The sequence below is a fragment of the Pan troglodytes genome, chromosome 10 (assembly GCF_028858775.2).
Source record: "Pan troglodytes isolate AG18354 chromosome 10, NHGRI_mPanTro3-v2.0_pri, whole genome shotgun sequence".
NCBI classification, from domain to species: Eukaryota; Metazoa; Chordata; class Mammalia; order Primates; family Hominidae; genus Pan; species Pan troglodytes.
Genome location: NC_072408.2, coordinates 47950200 through 47968306, shown reverse-complemented (window position 1 = coordinate 47968306; position 18107 = coordinate 47950200). Strand labels below are relative to the sequence as shown.

Genomic DNA, 18107 nt, shown 5'->3' with positions numbered 1-18107 from the left:
CCAGGTTTGATCATGATCCCCACAAGAAGAGTGAGTAAGGTGGTAGCAAAGACCGCGTCCGCCTTTGTGGCCTGCACCTGGAGAGAACAGTGTCTGTTCTATGGAAAGGGCCCATGGAGCAGTGTGAGTGCTGGGTGTGCTCCCAGCAGGGCTGCCACCTCCTCTGTCTGCCACTTGGCTCTTTCCAGAGGAGGCTGGGCCCCAGCAACGCAGCTCTAAGAACCTCTAAGAACATTTAAGAGGCTCACCAGTTATGACTGACTGAACGATGAGAAATTCAGTGGCTGATGACACAGTAGTTGTAGGAAGGAGTTTACCCCTGAAGCTTGTTCTTCATTAACCCTTTTGGGACTATGCATCACCTTTGAGAACCTGCTAAAAGCCATGGACTGACACCCCCTGCAGTATCAGGGTGTATTAGTCTGTTTTCACGATGCTGATAAAGACATACCTGAGACTGGGAAGAGAAAGAGGTTTAACTGGAATTACAATTCCACATGGCTGGGCAGGCCTCAGTATCATGGTGGAAGGTGAAAGGTACTTCTTACATGGCAGTGGCAAGCGAAAATTAAGGAAGAAGCAAAAGTGGAAACCCCTGCTAAACCCATCAGATCTCATAAGGCTTATTCACTATCATGAGAATAGCATGGGAAAAACTGGCCCCCATGATTCAATTACCTCCCCCTGGGTCCCTCCCACAACACGTGGGAATTCTGAGGGATACAATTCAAGTTGAGATTCGGTGGGGACGCAACCAAACCATATCACAGGGCTAGTGGGTCACTCCATGGAAACCAGGCTACATACTCTCATTCACCAAGGCTACTCTGGGGAACTCTAGCAGCTTCTTGGAGCATGGCAGGACTCAGAGTGGGGAGCCCATGAGGCCTCAGGCAGTGGAGCAGGAGATACATGGCTTACTTAGATAGATTTCCACTTCTTATCAACAATTTTTCCTGCAAGCTGCTTTTTTCCAATGGAAACTCTGCCCTTAGCTTTGTGAACAAGATTTCTGGGCTGATTACTGCTCTCCAGGTAACAGGCAGGCTATGCCCGTCACTGCTGGAGAGTGGCCGGTGACGCATAGGGGACTGGCCCATTTAGAAGCTGCAGTTCAATCTCTCTGGTTTTACAACTGAAGAAACGGAGGCCGTGAAAGTAGAACCATGGGTATTTAGAGGCTGGGATGGGTAGCAGGGAGGGGAAGATGGGGAGAGGTTGGTTAACAAATACCAAATTAAAGCTGGATAGGAAGAATGGATTCTGGTTTTCTGCAACACTGCAGGGTGACTGTGGTTAACTATAATTTACCTTCTATTCCCCAAAATCTAGGAAAGAAGATTTTGAATGTTCACAACACAAAGAAATGATAAATGTTTGGGGCAATACATAAGCGAATTGCCCTGATTTGATCACTGCACATTGTGTACCCATATTGAAATATCACTCTGTATTCCGTATGTACAATTATTATGTGTCAACTACAAATAAAAAGAAAAAATTCTAAGAAAGTCAATAAAAACAAGAGAGGAGAAGTATACTCCCTTACTGCGTGGCCTTGGACATGTCACTTCCTCTCTGATGGCCTCAGTCTCTTCTCAGTCTCCTCTGAGGTAATCAGAGAGGAAGTGACATATCCAAGGCCACACAGTAAGGAAGTGTACTTTCTCACCTCCAGCCTGGCCGAGTCCAGTACCCCCAATCGCCTGCCTGAGCAGCTTCAGGGCGAGGATGTGGTGTGGGGTAGGAATGGGCCATGGAAGCTGGTGTGTACTCTCCCTTTGGGGCTGAGAGTTCCCTGTAGGAGGCCTGATGCAGACTGCAGCAGGTCCTCCCAGCATTGACTACATTCTTACAATCAACACAGAGAAACAAAAATGTTGCTAGGATCACCCACATGCTCCTGCCCGACTAACTCCAGCTCCTGGCTTCAGCTCCCGTGGCCAAAGACATGAACAAGAACTCAAGACAGGGAGTACTTTAGAGGAAAGTGGGATATGCCTGGCCTGAGCTTTCTCTACTCCAGGTGGGTCTTCCTGGGACACTAGCATGGGGGTACTTCCCAAGGATATCTGCTACAGGGAAAAGTTGATGAGACAAGGAGGCTATTTGTTCAGTGACTTGGAGACCAAGAAATAGAAACTGGGGCATCCCCAAAGGGAGAGAGTAGGTCCAGCCCTTCTTTGGGGAGACCCAAACTACTGCTAGTGTTAGTGCAGCTGATGGCTAAATGGGATTTTCTCTAAAAACAAAAACAAAAACAAAAAAGCAGCTCAAGACAGCAGGAGAAAGCTGCTTCCAAGCCATTCCCAAGCCCAGCTTCCAGTGTGCCTGTGTGCCTCCCTCCAGGCTAAGCATCTGTCTTAACGCTGGGACCCTCAGCCTGAGTCCACATAGGCCTGAGCCACTGTTTTTTGTTTTTTTTTTTAATTGCACATCACTCTTTTATTATACTGATCTGGAAAAAGGATTTAGTACAGTTATGCTCAAATGAACACTGGACCCATGTGGCAGGACCAAGCAACTAGAACATGATTCAAAAAATCAGTGAAAGACACACTTGGACAGGACCAAGAGGCATTTCACTGCCACGAAACAAGGCGGGGAGGGATTCTAAAACACACAGCAGGAAGCACTCCTGCTCCTCAGAGGTCAAGGAGCTTAACCCATATTGGTATGAGGAATGGCTTATTTTCTGACGACCACATGAGGGACTATTTCAACTGCCACGAGAAACCCCAGAAAGGTTATTGTTTTGTATTTTATATATATGTAATATATATATTATATATATTATGTATATAATATATATTATATATTTTATATATATATATAAATCTAACACATAAACTAAATTCAGGATTGATCCCAACCTTCTAGAGCCAGCTCCTCTGGGGTCAGGGAGGAAACAGTTGTCACGTCACCATGCAGGTTACATTCATCTTCCACTGGAATGACTAGAGCCCCAAGGCAGTGGCCTGACTGCAGAAGAGCAGAGGACTGGCTCCTGGGGGCAGACAGGCTGTCTTGCTTCTCCTCATTGGTTATGGCTTAGCACGGTTCCTCCCCACAAGTCCTTACTAAACAAAACACTCGCAAAAACCCAAGTCACTACCTTTAAACTCTCTTGGATAAGGGGAGCTTTCCCACAGCTTGGACTGAGAACGTGTGCCCTAGAAGTGCTATTCTGACTAGATTGTATGAAGGGAGTGGGTGCAGGAGACAAAATGGCTAAAATGAAAATGGGAGCCACTGGTCCCCATCTGCAGCTACAACTCAAGATGTCTACAGATGTGGTCAGTGTGACATGTGCAGGAGGGAGGGGCAGAGGGATGCGATGGGCAGGGAGGGTGCTCCTGGGGACAGTGGCCTGCCCAGGCCTGAGCCACTCTTGCTCAGGCAAACCTCTTTGAGGCCCAACAACCTACCCCTATCCAGGGTGGCCAGGCTTATTTTCCTTATTTTCCTTCTGGGACCAACGTGATCTCTGAGTCACGTAGACTCTTCCGCATTGTGTCAAAGGTCAGTATTCAAACCCCAGGTCCTACCAGCTCTGAGATATTTGGGATCCTTGGGATCAGACCCCTTGCCTTTGTCCAGCCACCTGGGCCAGCCTGATGCCCCTGGCCACCTGACCACTGTTCAGATGCCCCCAGAGCCCATTCCTGTCTCCTCATCTACAAACAGGGACATGATAATACCTGAGTCTCAGTTCTTGTGTGGGGATCAAACGAGCTGATCTCTGAGTAGCCCTCAGAAGGGTGCCTGGCACACCATAAGCTTTATGTGTTAACTATTATTATTATAACTGTACCTGGCTTTAGTATAATCAATGGAGAATCCAGGAAAATGAGAAGAACTTCAGGCCCGAGAGAGGTGCTGTGAAGGGCAGGATGCCTGCTTCTCAGTCCCAAAAGCTCCACCCCAAACAAACATTGCCCAGAAAGCCACAATTTTGCTGAGCTGGGAAAAAAAACTGACCACCCCACCCACTGTCTGTGGCTTCTAAAACTCTTTCAAAACTTCTTGGGGTGAGGAGAAATGAGTTGTTCTAATCTCTCCCCTAACAATCAGAGAAGCTGAGCTACAAATCTGGACTTTTCCTCCACGTAAAACATAAAGCCTGTGGCTCCCAAGTTGTCACTGATTACCACCCTTACAGCCATCATCCTTCCTGTCCCTTCTCATCCAGTGTCACCTCCATCCCCCACCTCCCCCATCATCAAGTGCTGATCCTGTACCTGCATCTGTTCTCACTCTAGTGGGACCTGAAGCTTGACTACCTCCAGGATGCCGATGCCCCTCTGTCTGTTACCAGGGCAGCGGCACCACCAACACCCACTCCCACCCACCACCACCTGAAGCAGAAAGCAGAACTCAGGAGAAGGCTGAGGTGGGTGCCGAGGGGCTGGAGTCAGGAGGTGGCAGCGAGAACCGTGGAAGCCCTGGCAGAAGAATGGCCCTGCCATGCCCCTTCACCTAGACATGGGGTGGGCTCTGGCTCAGTGGGCCTGGACTTCTGGCTGCCCCAGCTCTTGAAGGCCTGGGAAGGCCATTCACTTATCCTGGGATAGATTCTGAAGCCTGTGTCAGAATCAGGGAAGGATCCCCAGGGTCCTCTGAGATGGGCAGGGCTGGGCTAACTCTCCACCAGGCAGCTCCGGTCCCATACACGGCTGATTTGCCCAAACTTACCCTCTCCATCTTCTAGGTTATTAGTGAGGGTGGACACTTCCCCTGTACTGTGTTCATGCAGCTTCTCGGGACCTGGGCCACGTAGGAGGTTCCCACTCACTTTCAAGGGCAGCAGCAGTCACCCCAAGGTGACATCGGCTGCTCCTCCATTTCTGATTAGAATGACTTCCCCCTAACAAGCTTTTCCAGAGCTGTTTGGTCAGGCTTCTGGCCATCCTTCTGGGTAGGGTCCCTCTTCAGGACACCCCTGGAGGGCCAGGGATAGGATGTGGCGGCATTTCTTCTTGGCCTCACACTGTGGTGGACATTGACTCTGGCCTCTGCTGCCTTATCTCTGATAGGGTCCCTGCCTATGTTTAAGTGCCAGCCACATGGAAAGGCCTGTACTGGAAGTGAGAGACACAGTGGTGAGTAAGACATAGACCCTGTCCTCTGGGAGCTTACAGTCTACCGCGGGTTGCGGGGTGGGGATGGGGGACAAACAGGAACCTCCAATTCAGTACGACACATCCTACGATCCAGGTAAGTGCCAGGTCTAGAGGGAGCATATGCAAGCGCCTCTGCCTCATCTTGGTGGGAAAAGAGAAGAGAAGGATCTTTGGAGGCAGTCCCCTCTCAACCTCTCCACGGAGACAGGAAGGAGCAGAGGAGTTTAATGTGGTGTGGTAAGAGGCGTAAGGAGCACTGCAGGCAGAGGATACTGCACATGCAAAAGCTGAGAACGAAAGGGAAAGAACATGTTTGGGACAGAGAAACTCATTCAATGTGGCTGGAGAGAGGGAGAGGGTGCCAGGAAGAGACGTAATAACTGGCCACACTCATGTCAAAGGCCTGTAGGAAGTACATTCCACTCTTTTCTCTGCTTCTTCAAGTTAAACCCAGTGAGTCTTGAATATCAGGAATTTTTAATTATTGCCATGATTTATTGAAACTGAAGAGTTTCAGACCCCATTCAGATTCCCATTCCAACCTGAATCCACCTTGAGTGTTGTGACAACAGGGCCTCTTTCATTGTTTCATTGAGACGTTAGCTACGCACAGGCCTCTTCTGCAGCACAGCTGAAGTCCCAGCCTGGGTACACACAAAGCCACTGTCCCCCACAGTCCTTCAGGGAGATCCTTAACCCTGAGAAGAATAGGACCATCAGTAGTTGAGCTAGAAGGGAGAGGTAAAGGAGAGACCTGAAAAATTCAGCCTAGCTGAATAGAAAAAAAAAAAGGTTTTGTGGGAGAAAATCAAAAGAAAGAACAAATGATTCAATAAGGGCAGATGGAAGGGAGGTTAGTGAACAACTCAGCTGCCATATCACTAGTGCAATCCTTACTTAATTCCTCAGTCTGTCCAGGGTGGTCAGATATGGTTGATGGGCACAGAGAGAGGTGAGTTGCCCACAGCCGCAGGATCCCCAAACCTGCCTCCACCAGTCCACTCAGCCCACTCAGCCCACTCTGTTCTGGTCAACAAGGTCACTTGCTCATTGCCAGGAATTTGTCTAAGGAAGGGCATCAGGCAAAATACACGATGCTCACAAACAACACTCACCACAGACGTGTGTGGAGCACCTCACATGCAGATAGGCACATGCCAGTCCATATCCTGAGTCTGGCTGTCCAAACTCACTGCTGGCCAACATGACACAAGCCTTGCCTTACCCTCAGAGCTATAATTGAAGATAACCCTCTTGGTTCAACGTTTCAGGCCAAATATCAGAATCTGTCTGGAGTTTTCTTCCCCAGGGCCACAAAGTGGTAGGAAACAGCTGTCTCTGTTCTAACCCTTGAACCCTCACCAAGCTACGATTCCCCTTCCCCAGCCCTACCCATTTGTCATCTCCCTCTTCTTTGTTTTTCTTTGGTAGCCAGGGGGCAAAGACAGAACAGATTTAAACCACAGGGTACTTTCCATAAATGCGGCCCCAGGACAGAGGAGGAGCTAATCTCAGGGTCCTTAGAGGAACAACCTCTTTCCCTAGAGGAGCAAATTCTTTCCCTCCTGGTGGTTAGCTGTCTGCAGCCCCCCAGCTGCCCTGAGCCAGGCCTGCTGCCCACCGGATGTCTGAACCAGCTGGCAGAAGTTCCACTCTCTGCACTCAATACTCTTTCTGGCAGAGGCAAACATCCCCCAAGAAGGAATCTGATGGACTAGCTCAGAACCTAGATTCAATTAAAAGACTTGTGGGTGAAACCCCATTTCCTCTGACTGGGCTGGGCCCCACTTGGTCAGCTGGAGTTGCTGCCAGGTGGGCTGCAGACAGGTAGCATCCTAGGGAGGATGTCAGCAGCGGTGGTCCATCTCCGCCCCTGGGTGAGATGCCTACTGCTTCCCTTCACTCCCCTGCCCTTACTTTTTCCAGAACTCCCCCTGACCTGAAAAATAATTCTGCAGCTAGGCTGGTCAGTGGCCCAGGATTGAAGTTTAACAGAGATGAAAATAATTCCCCCAGTGAGTTATTTTCTGCCCAGCTTTTGGAACAATAGCTCAGAGTGACAGGCAGGGTGGGGCAGGGGAGGCTGGCCTTGGGCCACTAACTGGGGCCACTATCCATTTAGGGCCCTTCCCATGTCCACTCCCTTACTCTTGCTGGCACCAGATTTTATAGAGGTGGGACCCTAGTCAAGGACTCAGACTAACTGCCTGCCACACCTGCCTCCACCTGTGGATCCACATGGGGCATGAGGGTGGCAGGACAGGGAAGGCCCGCGGGAGCCAGGAGTTTCCATCCTCCGTGGCTACAACTCTTACAGAATGCAAGGAAGAAGGAGAAAACACCGCGACTTTACCAAGCCTCCAAAAGGAGATTCTATAAGACTGTTGTGTCAGCTGAGATAAATATTTCAAATGTGTTATAAAAATTGTTACACTCTAAAATTACACTCTATAAAAATACTAGCTATTGCATTACTATTATTTTTCCAGGCATTTAAGAATAGGAGAGGAGGAGGAATAAATTCAGGTAAAAAGGGGAAGGCTGTGAAAAAACACCTTGAACGATTGCATGGAGCATGATCCATTCATTCGTTGTCTACCAAGCCCATCCCCAAACTTCCTCCTTTTTTTTTTTTTTTTTCGCCTTAAGACCCTATCCTCTGTTAGTTTCCTTTTGATTTTTCTCCCACAACTTTTCTTCTAATACCTATGAGGAAATACCTTCCTGAGAAGACAGAGTATGGGAGGGAGAGAAGGAGGAGGGGAGAAAGGAAAGGAGGGGAATGTATTGGAATATCTTACTCTGAAAGCTTTCTTTCTAACTCACAAGGAAGAAACACTCTGTATTATAAAGCTATTATCACATGCTGGGAGGGGTACCTTCTAGTACGTTAGTAAGGAATTCTACAGGAACAGGGTTTTTCCTATCCCACTCTATAACAGTTACCTGTTAAAAAAAACTACCAGAGGATGCAGTGGAGCCTGCAGGGCAGACCTGACTGTTAAGTTTGCTGTTTGCCACCCGTCCTTCCCCAACACCAACAGTGATTACACATTTCATTTTTTTTTAAATTGGCTGTCAATGTTTTAGAAATCAAGAGTTTACATTTTTGAAAAAAAATCTGAATGTCCAGCTTTCTATGAAAAAGTCGGATAATCTGGCCACACCAGGCTGAAGCTCCTGCCGGAAGCCTGCTGGGCCGAGAGGGGCTGCTCCCATCAACCAGTGTGTGCTCTCCAGTCCATCTCACCGGGTCTGCATCCCTCCAGCCTCACTCATGACCCACCTGGCCCTGGCCCCCTGACCAGCACACACTGACAGCAGAGCTCACGGTTAGAAGTGCAGGCTCTGGAGGCAGCTGGCCTGGGTGTGCCCAACCCTGAATTCTCCCTACCACTAGCTGTGCAACAAGAACCAATGAAATGCACTCTCTAAGCTTCTGCTTCCTCACCTGTGAAATGAGAAAAATAACACCACCTACTGCATAGTCTGTGAGGAGTCCATGAGATAATCACGTCAAGTGCTCAGCATAGTGCCTGGCACGTAGTACCTGCTCAGTAAACGTTAGTGCTTATTATTGCGCACAATTACTGCAATGACTAAGGAGAATTCATCTGAGTTGCAGCCCAGTTTTTGAAGATGATTTAATGACACAAAGCAATTGCCCTTCAACCCTCCTTTCTTGCTCAGGCACCTGGTCTACAGACAAAACCATCTAGTGAGTATATCTGTGACATGTTAGCTATGGTGTGGAGCAGGGGCACTTCAGAGACAGGATTCAGATCTGTTCTCAGGGCTCGGAGTAGAGTGGGGGGAATGGACGGTGACAGCACTGACAGGTGGAGTTACGCACAGAGCTCTCCCCACAAGCCCTGCCCAGGACCACACAGGAGCTTGGCATTCAGGAGACCTGGGGGTGGGTCTGACTCTTTTCTCCTTCTCCTTCTAGGCTCCAGACCTTCGGGGGGCTTTGCTAAAAGACACCCAACCTCGAATTAGTTCCACTCCATTTCCAGTCTCCCAGGCTGTGCACGTGGTTTCAACAAAGCCGGTCAGACCTCAAATGGAGTTCATTATAATGGAATGTTACCTGAGGCAGCCCCTCCCCCACTTCTTAACATCATGGCACCCAAGATATGGGTGTGCTTGCCAAAGAGGCTGGGCAGAAGTCACTTCCTGCCCCTGGCAGAAGTCCGGAAATTCAGAGCCGTTTGGAACAAAGAACTCTGCCCCGAAGGTGTTTTCCAGCATCTCCCTGGCCAGATTGGAACTGCCCCATTCACCCTCGTACCACCTGCTGCGTTTTTTCCAGCCCTCCTAGACAGGAAGGGGAGGAGGGAAGACTGAGCTGAATGACCAGGACACTGCAGGAAAGGCAATGCACAAGTGAGGAAGAGAACATGCACTCTGGACTTAAGCCTGAATTTAAATTCTGGTTCTGATTTAGTAGCTCAATGTCGTGGGGCAAGGAATTTAGCCTCTTAATCTCTATGAACCTTGGTTTCCTCTTCTATAAAATGGGTATAATTTTACCAGCCTCGTAGGATTATTGAGAGGCATAAATGAGAAAATGCATGAAAAGCACTAAACATAGTACCTGGAACATAGTGAGTTTTAATAACCATTGGTTATTATGATTGTCAGCTATTACATAATATGGTAACCTCACAAGGGTCAAAGGTTGGTATAGAAAGAGACACTGGGTGGAGTTGGGGTGAGGGGATGGCTGGAGAAGGTAGAGCCCTGTCCCTGATCCCAGCACAGGCCTGGGAGCCAAGGTGAGGCCCAGGGCAGTAGCACCTGCCTGCCCGGAGCTGACAGGCACAGACTGGATAGGTAATTACAAAGTTGAGGGCTGAGGTGGCCCATGCAACTGTCCAGCCAGCCACATTCCTTTGTCCCATGGGTGGCTGGGTGGTGAGTATCTGGCTGTTTATGTGGCTACCAGGATGGTGAGTGTAGTTAACACCTCTTTTCCCCAGTAGTCCCAGCAGGGTATTCGACCTTCAAAGGGAAAGAGATTCTCTACAGGCATTTGGCTCCTTTCCCCATAGCATCGCCTCTGTTCCCTCCACTCCAATCCTCCAGCTACCCCTTGCTTCTCAGGTTAAACAAGTCAAAAGGCCAAAGAACAAGGCCAGACTCTGAAGAGATGGCCAGTAGACACTACTAAACTTCACCCCATCTCACTGGAGCCCTTAAATGATCAAGAAGCCCAGGACAGACGTGAATCCATCACTGCCCCAGCCCTGTGTGCTTTGATTAGCCAGCAAACTCATGGTTCTTATACTTCCATGTCCTTTTCTCAAAACTGATGCCCAAGGAAAATATATATTCCTCCCCAGGTATTAATTGAGCACATAATATGGGCTCACTGCTGACACCAGGCTCTTGGTTGAACTGAGGAGACCACCAAGTGTTTGGGAGGATGTAGAACCATGGGATCCCTCAAGCACTGCTGGTGGAAGCCCAGAGAGGAAGGGCTTCAACTGTACTTAGAGGCCCAGCACAGAGCTCCCAGAGTCAGGCTGTGACATGTATGTGGTCACCTGTACAGAGTGCAGCAGACAGGCACACACATGAGCCAGAAATTGGGTCCCTAGGTCATGAATAATACAACTATTATAGCTAATCATTACAACTGTAGAAACTCATCTAATGCAACTTTTTCATTTTAGAAATGAAGCCTATATCAAGAGTTGAAAAGGTTGGAGAACAATGGAAACTTTCATCCACTGCTGGAAGTGTTTTTTGGGACAACCACTTTGGAAAGCTGTTTGGCACCCTATAGCAATGCTGAACATAGAATTCCATGGGAGGCAGCAATTCCAACCCTAGGTATGTGCCCTACAGAAATTCTTGTGAGTTTCTCATGAACCAGAAGACAAGTATAACATGTACACCCCTAGCAGTACTGTCTTATCATAATAGCTCAACTGGAAACAACCCAAATGTCCATCAGTGAGAGGAGGATATACAAATCGTGGTGTATTTTTCCAATGGAATTCTACACAGCATTGCAAACTCATGAACTGCAGTGGTGTGCATCGACATGGATGAACCTCAGAAAACTCATATTGACTCAAAGAAGAGTGCATCACAGAGAACACACAGGTATGCGAACTTCGAAGCCATGTGAAATGAAACAACATAGTGTTTTGTAAAATCTACATAGATGATAACTTACAAAGAAAAGCAAGGAAACAATTAACCAAAATTCACTTTGGGGTGCGGAGTAAGGAAGGGGAATGCAAATGGGGAGAGGCAGAGGGGGCTTTTAAGGTGCTGTGAATGCTCCACTCTTAACTTAGGTGGTAGGTACAGGGTATAGGATTCTTTATTCTATACATAAACATATAATCTTGTGTATGTGATATATCACAGTTTTTAAAAATGAACAAAAAAGAATTGAAGAACCCAAGTTGCAGAGAAGCTAAGTAACCTTCACAAGCTCATCAGCTAACAAATGACAGAGAAACCAATTTGCCAAATCGGAGTTTAGTCAGGTGCCAGGACAGCCATTCCTGAGTTCTAAACGGGCCTCTCACAAGGACAGGCTTCTGGGCTAGAAATTTTGAAAAGAAGTGCAAGAGTCTCTTTTTTCCCCACTGTTAAATTCCCAGTGTCTTGACTAGTACCTGGCACACCGTAGGCTCTTGGCCCATATATACTGAATACACATGCCTTTCAAGGGCCTACTGTGTGCCAGGCACTTGACTTACATCATCTAATCCTCACGCAGTCCTACAGGGAGCTATTACTATACCCAATTTACAGGTAAGGACACTGAGATTTGGACAGATTAAATAACTTGCCCAAGGTCACAAGCTACAAAGCGACCTCGCCAAGATTTGAACCCAAGAGTCTAACTCAGACCCTGTGTTTCTCCTGTTCTGCCAGGCCACTAGCTTCTAACAGCACTACCTAAAATTTTAGTCATCTACCAAGGAACCCTGAGACCCACAGGGGGTGGGGCAGGCTGAGCATTTTCTCTTCCTGCGACCTCTGTCTCCAGGCTCTGACAAAGCGGTTTGTATGGCCAGGCCCAGGGCTGGCAAGCCGTGTAAAGCAGTGGTTACAGGCTGACTCTGCAGCCTTGGGCAGGTGACTGCATCTCTTTAGACCTTGGTTTCCCCACTATGCCTGCTAGAGAAGATAACTGTACTTACCCCAAAGAGAAGCTATGAGGATTGAGGGAGACAAGCAAAGCAATGTGCACGGGGCCTGGCATGAGGCTATCAGAGGAGGCTAGAGTCCATTTCTCCTTCCAGCTGGGCTAGGTTCAGGAGCCCTTAAGGGATAGCCAGGAGAGGGAAAAGGTAGGCAAAGTGAGAATAGCTCCCCATTGGCCAATGGGACAATCAGCACATAGTAGGTTTTCAATAAAGATGCCTGTTTGAAAGATTGTTTCCTATTTGCCTTCCAGACTATTAGAGTCATATTTGATTCCACACAATTTCTCTGCACAATCCTACCTCTGTTCGGTTCTTGTTCTTAACCAGAGCAAGGTGCCCAAGACTGCCAGAGAGGCATGAAGATCTAAAAGTGCTGGCAGAGGGAGCCTCCTTCTGAGAGGCCACTGTCCCCAGAGTAACCTTTGGGCAGTCCAAGCCTGTTCTCAGGTCAACTTGTTCAAACTAGTTAGTATATCTAACCTCTCAGCTCACAAACATTTACTGCAGGTGTATAATGTACAAGACAGGGCACTAAGTGCCCTGTGGCCATCCCATGAATGCAGAGGTGGGAGAGTTCCATGCAGGTTAAGAGCATGGGCTTCTGCAAACCTGAGAGGGAGTCGTGGGTTTCCTCCTCACAGGCTATGACAGCTTGGCATGTTGATTAACCTCACGGAGACTCCATTTCCTCATTTGTAAAGGGAACATAACTGGTTCCTACCTCACAAGACCTAGTGATAGGTCTGAGAGGCACGTAGCACAGCACCTGTTACCAAGTGAGTGCTCAGTAAGTAGCTGAAGCTACAACTCCAGTACCAGCAGGTGGCACACACTGGATGTGTCACCAGCAAAGCCTCGGGCCTCATGGGTATTCCACAGTGCCTGGAATGTCCCACCTTGCATAACACCTCCAAGCTTCAGGTTGTCATCAGAAGGCCAGTGAGAGGCAGCAGCTTCTCAGGAACCAACTGCCGAGTCTGCACAGACTCCACTTTCCCGCGGGTGCAGCTGCCCACACCCTGCTTAGGACCAGGACTCTCCCCTGTGCAGAATGAGGACTTTGTATGGCATCTGGTTCTGGGAACACTGCTTAGTCTATTCCTTGGCACAGGACCTGCAGGGCAGGTTTGCAAAAGCATGACACACATTCCAACTCACAGAGTACTGACTGCTTCTGCCTTCCACTCCTGCTATTCACCAACCAGACACCCCCATCCTCCCCCAGCCAGCCTTGGGGTGGGGGGTCTCACCACCTCCCTTGCCCACAAGTCACTTCAAAGACATGACTTCCCAAGAGACCTTCACTTGCCCTTTTCATTTGTTGGCAGTGAGAATGACTTCCTTCCTGGCAGAGTAACTGAGAGTCACTACATGGTCATCGTGGCAGCTCTGCTCCCTCCACGCCTATGCCCGATCACCCACAGGCTGGACCTCTGGGGATCCTACCCTTTGCATCTGGACCATGAGGACCCAGGACCCAGAAGGCAGGACAGTTTCTCTTCCACATGTCGCCACAGCGGGATGCAGGCACTGCCATCAACGCCTGTCACTTGGATTGAGCAAGAACAGCCTCTCCCCACCCTGGACCATTTCCCCAATAGTCAGACCAGACCAAAGAGGCAAACTCTAGTGTCTTTGGGAACTGACTCTGTCTCCTGCAATGCAGCTTCTCCCTGGCTTTGGCCTCCACTTTGCTTATCATTTCCCCGGAACCTGATTATAGGTGACCTATGTCCTTTATCAGAGTGGGCGAGGTTTGCCTACCCTTGCCTTCCTGGCTGCTTACCTGCTTTACAGCCAGACTTTCTGTGGGATAGTGTGGTCCCCAGAGGTCTGGGAAGCTGGATGAGCAAAATGAGGAGGCTGCAGATATGGAGGAAGAGGGAAGAGGAAACGTGAGGCCCAGTCTTGGCTCCACTATGAACCCCAATTTCCCCAGGGGAAGCTGAAGAGAAGTTGGCAGACCTTCCTGTCCCTGTCTGAGGTTGGGGTGGGGCAGGAAAACCAAAGGTGAGGCCAGTCACAAGTCAAGGGTGAAGGGAAGTCACACGAGTGGTGGGCTGGGTCCCAGGACAGGGTGGCCGGGAGCAGTGCCGCCCCAGGGAAAAGACAAGAATTGGCTGATAACACCAGGGAGCAGGCTAGGGTGTCGGGGGCTATCCTCAGAATTAAGCTACCCCTGTTTTCCCTTGAGCATTAAGCCTCCCCCAACCTTATCATCCCCTCATCACTGCTGTGACGTCTGCTGAGTTTGGAGTGATGATCACTAGGGTGATTAATATTCCATTTTTCCCTGGAAAGTTTGGGTTTATGTCCATTGTCCTGGTATAACCATGCATGGCATCCCCTTTCACTCTCAGAAGTATCCCAGTTTGCAAGATACATTACACAGGCACTCTTTCTAGCATATCTAGGAGGGCACTGACACAGGAAAAGGTTAGGGACAAATCGGAGGGAAGCAAAATGACAAGCAAGGCCTTGGTGGCCCAGAGTGGCAGCCAGGCTGGCTTCAGCCCAGCTGGATCCTCTCAGAACTGGACAATAGTGGAGGGAGAGCCTGAGAACTGCTGCCCACCCTGGGGCTCAAACTGTCTTGGAGTCAGGGGCCTGGTCTGGTGGGTTCTGCTTCCTGCTATCCCTCAGAGGGCCTGGCTGGAGTCATGCTGGGCACACAAGAGGCTCTTAATCAAATCTGGTCAATTCCTTATTTCCCTCTACCTGCATCCAAAACAGAATTGCAGCAGGGACAAATGGAAGCTGGAGCCCTGTAATTCTTTATTCAGCAACACACCAAATGTCATCTAGGTGGTCCTCCCGTCTCTGGCTCTCTGGCCCCTAGGACCTGACTGCTGTACAGGCAACAGCGAGTTTCTAGCAGAGGTTCCAGATGCCTATTCCAGCCAGGACAGCGGTGCCTCCTTAGGATGTGGGGTAAGGAATGAAACAATGGGAACTCCCTTTCGTGTCTTAGATAACCACCTGATGTAGTAGCCACCTGATGTAGCCCACTCGGTCCCAGGCCTTTCTCCATTCACAGCCTGGGCTTTGGACACCTGCTATCTGTTCTGGGGGTAGAGTGTAGGGGTTCAGGAGGTCCTCTCGGAGCTTCCTCTGGGGCTTAGTTACAAAAGAGATCAGTTTTGAGGTCAAATAGGGGAAGAATACTGAGAAACCATAAACACAAATTATCAGGGCACCCCAAACAGCACCCGACCTTCCATAATGTTTATACAAACAAAGTCTGATGGCCTCTGCCGAAGAGGAGTAAAGGGTTGGGAAGGCTTTCTAACTCTCATTTTTTCCCCTCCTTTCTTACCCCATTTTCTAGTCCCTCCTTTAGCTTGGTAAGGGTCCAAGTCACAGCTGATCAAGACCAGCCAAACCCAAAGCCATGGGACCCAGCCAGAGCATAGACTGTGAATTCCCCAGCTTTTTGCAGTTTGAGTCAGCCCCACAGCTGGATTGGCCTCCCAGGACTCTTCTCAAATAGGTCCAGAGAGGCTACTGAGTGGGGGCCACGGACTCTGCAGGGAGGGCTACTTCTGTTCAACGATCTCTAGCACCCAAAACAAAAGCCAGGGAGAAATGTGCAGTCTTACTACCTTCTGGTCTGGCTGCATGCCAGCCCTGAGACTGTTTCAGAAAGACTCACAGTTCCCTCCAGCACTTGGACAGGGAAGGGACGGCAGGTCTCTCAACACACAACACTCTTAGTCCATAGAATTGAGGCTCCAATGTTCAGATAACCCATCTCTACCTCAGCAAATCACCCTCACTCCCTAGCCTGAGTTAAAGCCTTCTTTGCCAACACCATGACTTCTCTGGCCCCAGACTTTCCTAATTTCTTTTGCTCACCCCCTTCACTAGCAGAGATGGGCCGCTAATGAGACCACTAGGCAGAAATGGAAGGAAGGGCTGGAAAAGCCTGCAGTGCTGGGATGCACCTCCTTATCCCAGGAGAAAGATGAGATGTAGATTTATCATAAAGCCACTATCCCTTCACGGTCACCTCCTGCTAGAATCATCTCATAGCCATTCCATAAGCACTGCTGTGTTGGGTATCTGAGCCCCTGCCCATGAGGAAGACCACCTTCCAGCAGGGAGCTGGAGCAGAGCTGAACTCTGCCCAGGAGAGCTTCTGCAATGCTCAGAAAATGCCTGCCCAACTGCTTGCCTGGGCTCTGGCCCCTTTGGCTGCAACTGAGCCCAGACAGGAGGCTGACTCACTCACCGCACGCATAGAGGAGGAGGAACAAGAGGAGAAGGAGGAGGAGGAGGAGGAGGAGGAACTGTGAGAAGGGTCTAGGCTTGGAGACCTAAGGCTCCCCCAGCCCAGGCTAGGTCTCAGACTCTGGTCACTGGGTGAAGAGAAGGAGGGGCAGTTGTACACTGGCCCTGGAGACCACAGGCTGTTCCCTCCTAGATACTTCTGAATCTTCCTCACCACCACCCACAGATCCAGGGCACCTCACTTTTCAAACAGAAACTACTCCTTGAGCCCCTTCCTCATTTAAATGCTTGCCCCTGAGTTCCTCTGAACATCTATTGACAGGCTGTCCTGAAAAAAAATAGGGCCAATTAGGTCTAAACTCATTGGTAGTTCAAAGAAAAGTAAAAAAAAAAAAAAAAAAAAATTACTTAAAAGACCCAACTCCACCATCACAGGTGACCATACCTGGGCCCTGTAAGACAATAAATAAGGTTACACACCCTCCACTCCAGCAGTTCTGAGCACCATCGACAGCCAATCGCTCCTTTTCTTATTCCTCCACTCCATGCCAAGGCGCCCCGACAGAAGAAGGAAACAAATGCTTCTTGTTGCCCAAGTGCTAAGCACTGTGTTAGCGGAGCATTTCTACTAAGCGCCGAGGATGTCGCTGCTCCCCTCGCCAGCCTGGCTCGAACTTCAGCTTTCTCAAACCTCAGTGCCCCTTAGTGTCCCGGCCTCATGGCACGACAGCCCGGACCTCAGTAGCCAAGTTTACCGCTGAGACTTAGACTCTAATGCTCGCAGCCGGGCGCTCAGGCCCCGGTATCCCCGACGCCCCGACCCCGAGTCCCTATCCTGAGACCCCCTTTCCCGCTGCTCCCGGGTTCGCACCTGGTCCGGCCGGCGGGTGGACAAGCTGTTCCGCGCTCCCGGCGCACACGGCTCCGCTGCCGCCTTTTGACAAGCAGAGACAGCCCAGCACCTGGCCCCGCCTCTCGGTCAGGCCCCGCCCCGGCCCCGCCCCGCCCCTCCGCCCCTCCGCCCCGCCCACAGGTCCAGTCCTCTCTTGCCAGGAGCTCCGTTGGCGCTGCAACCATCTTGACTTGGAATCAACCACCCTATAGGCCACGCTGTAGCCTTAGATACTCTAACTCGTGAAATTTTCATCGACCGTCGTCCATAGGGCAAGGCACGCTTCTGCCCTCTGTGGGACAGAGTTGTCGATGATTATAGGTGCGGATACCCGCTTCAGCCTGCGTTAATCGGGGATGCAGCCCCCCACCCTTCCTGCCGTGGTTCTACCCAGCCTGCAGCGGACGCCTGAGCCAGGTGCGTCACCCCCACCTGGGCTGACCAGGCCAGGACTTCGTCGTCCGCGGGACGCTGGGGGGCGCCTGCCGACTGGCACCAGCGGCTAGCTCCGCACGAATGGGAAATCCCGGGCTCCGCTCGCCAACCTGTTACTGCTGCAGAACGCCAGGAAGCTCAGCCTGATCCCACAGATTAGGGTAAAATATCCCGGCGGGCCGAAGTGGAAACCGGAGTTGCATCATTGCTCCCACCCGATATCACCTTGGCAGCGACCGCGGCTGACCACGT

At 50.0% G+C, this 18107-nt stretch overlaps 2 protein-coding genes across 7 annotated transcripts in view; one reads left to right on the top strand and one right to left on the bottom strand.

Moving 5' to 3' along the window:
- Window positions 1–17480, bottom strand: part of VDR (vitamin D receptor) — a 62731-nt gene extending 45251 nt beyond the window's left edge. The window contains exons 1-2 of one of the 6 annotated variants that reach the window (XM_063785697.1): window positions 17400–17465; window positions 12293–12414 (exon numbers count right to left, since the gene is read on the bottom strand). Coding sequence is in view for 1 of the 6 variants with exons in the window: in XM_016923546.4 (XP_016779035.1) it covers window positions 17009–17075 (67 nt within the window). In the remaining 5 variants the exon portion in view is untranslated. Of the gene's footprint in view, window positions 1–5665; window positions 5822–12292; window positions 12415–17008 lie in introns of all 6 variants that reach the window. The other 5 variants (XM_063785698.1, XM_063785699.1, XM_016923547.4 and 2 more) reach the window with 5 other exon arrangements.
- LOC134807447 (uncharacterized) lies at window positions 11176–16593 on the top strand. The gene is made up of 4 exons (XM_063785361.1): window positions 11176–11237; window positions 13627–14021; window positions 15138–15229; window positions 16399–16593. The coding sequence occupies exons 1-4, from the start codon at window positions 11176–11178 to the stop codon at window positions 16591–16593; spliced, it is 744 nt and encodes a 247-aa protein (XP_063641431.1).
- Window positions 17481–18107: the final 627 nt, after the last annotated feature.

Bases quoted from the DNA above. Each gene is read 5' to 3' on its own strand.
- LOC134807447 (XM_063785361.1), top strand. From the start codon at position 11,176: ATGGATGAACCTCAGAAAACTCATATTGACTCAAAGAAGAGTGCATCA. The intron at 11,238-13,626 runs GTATGCGAACTT...ATTTGTTGGCAG, and splicing joins GCATCACAGAGAACACACAG to TGAGAATGACTTCCTTCCTG. The intron at 15,230-16,398 runs GTAAGGAATGAA...ACCTTCCAGCAG, and splicing joins GTGCCTCCTTAGGATGTGGG to GGAGCTGGAGCAGAGCTGAA.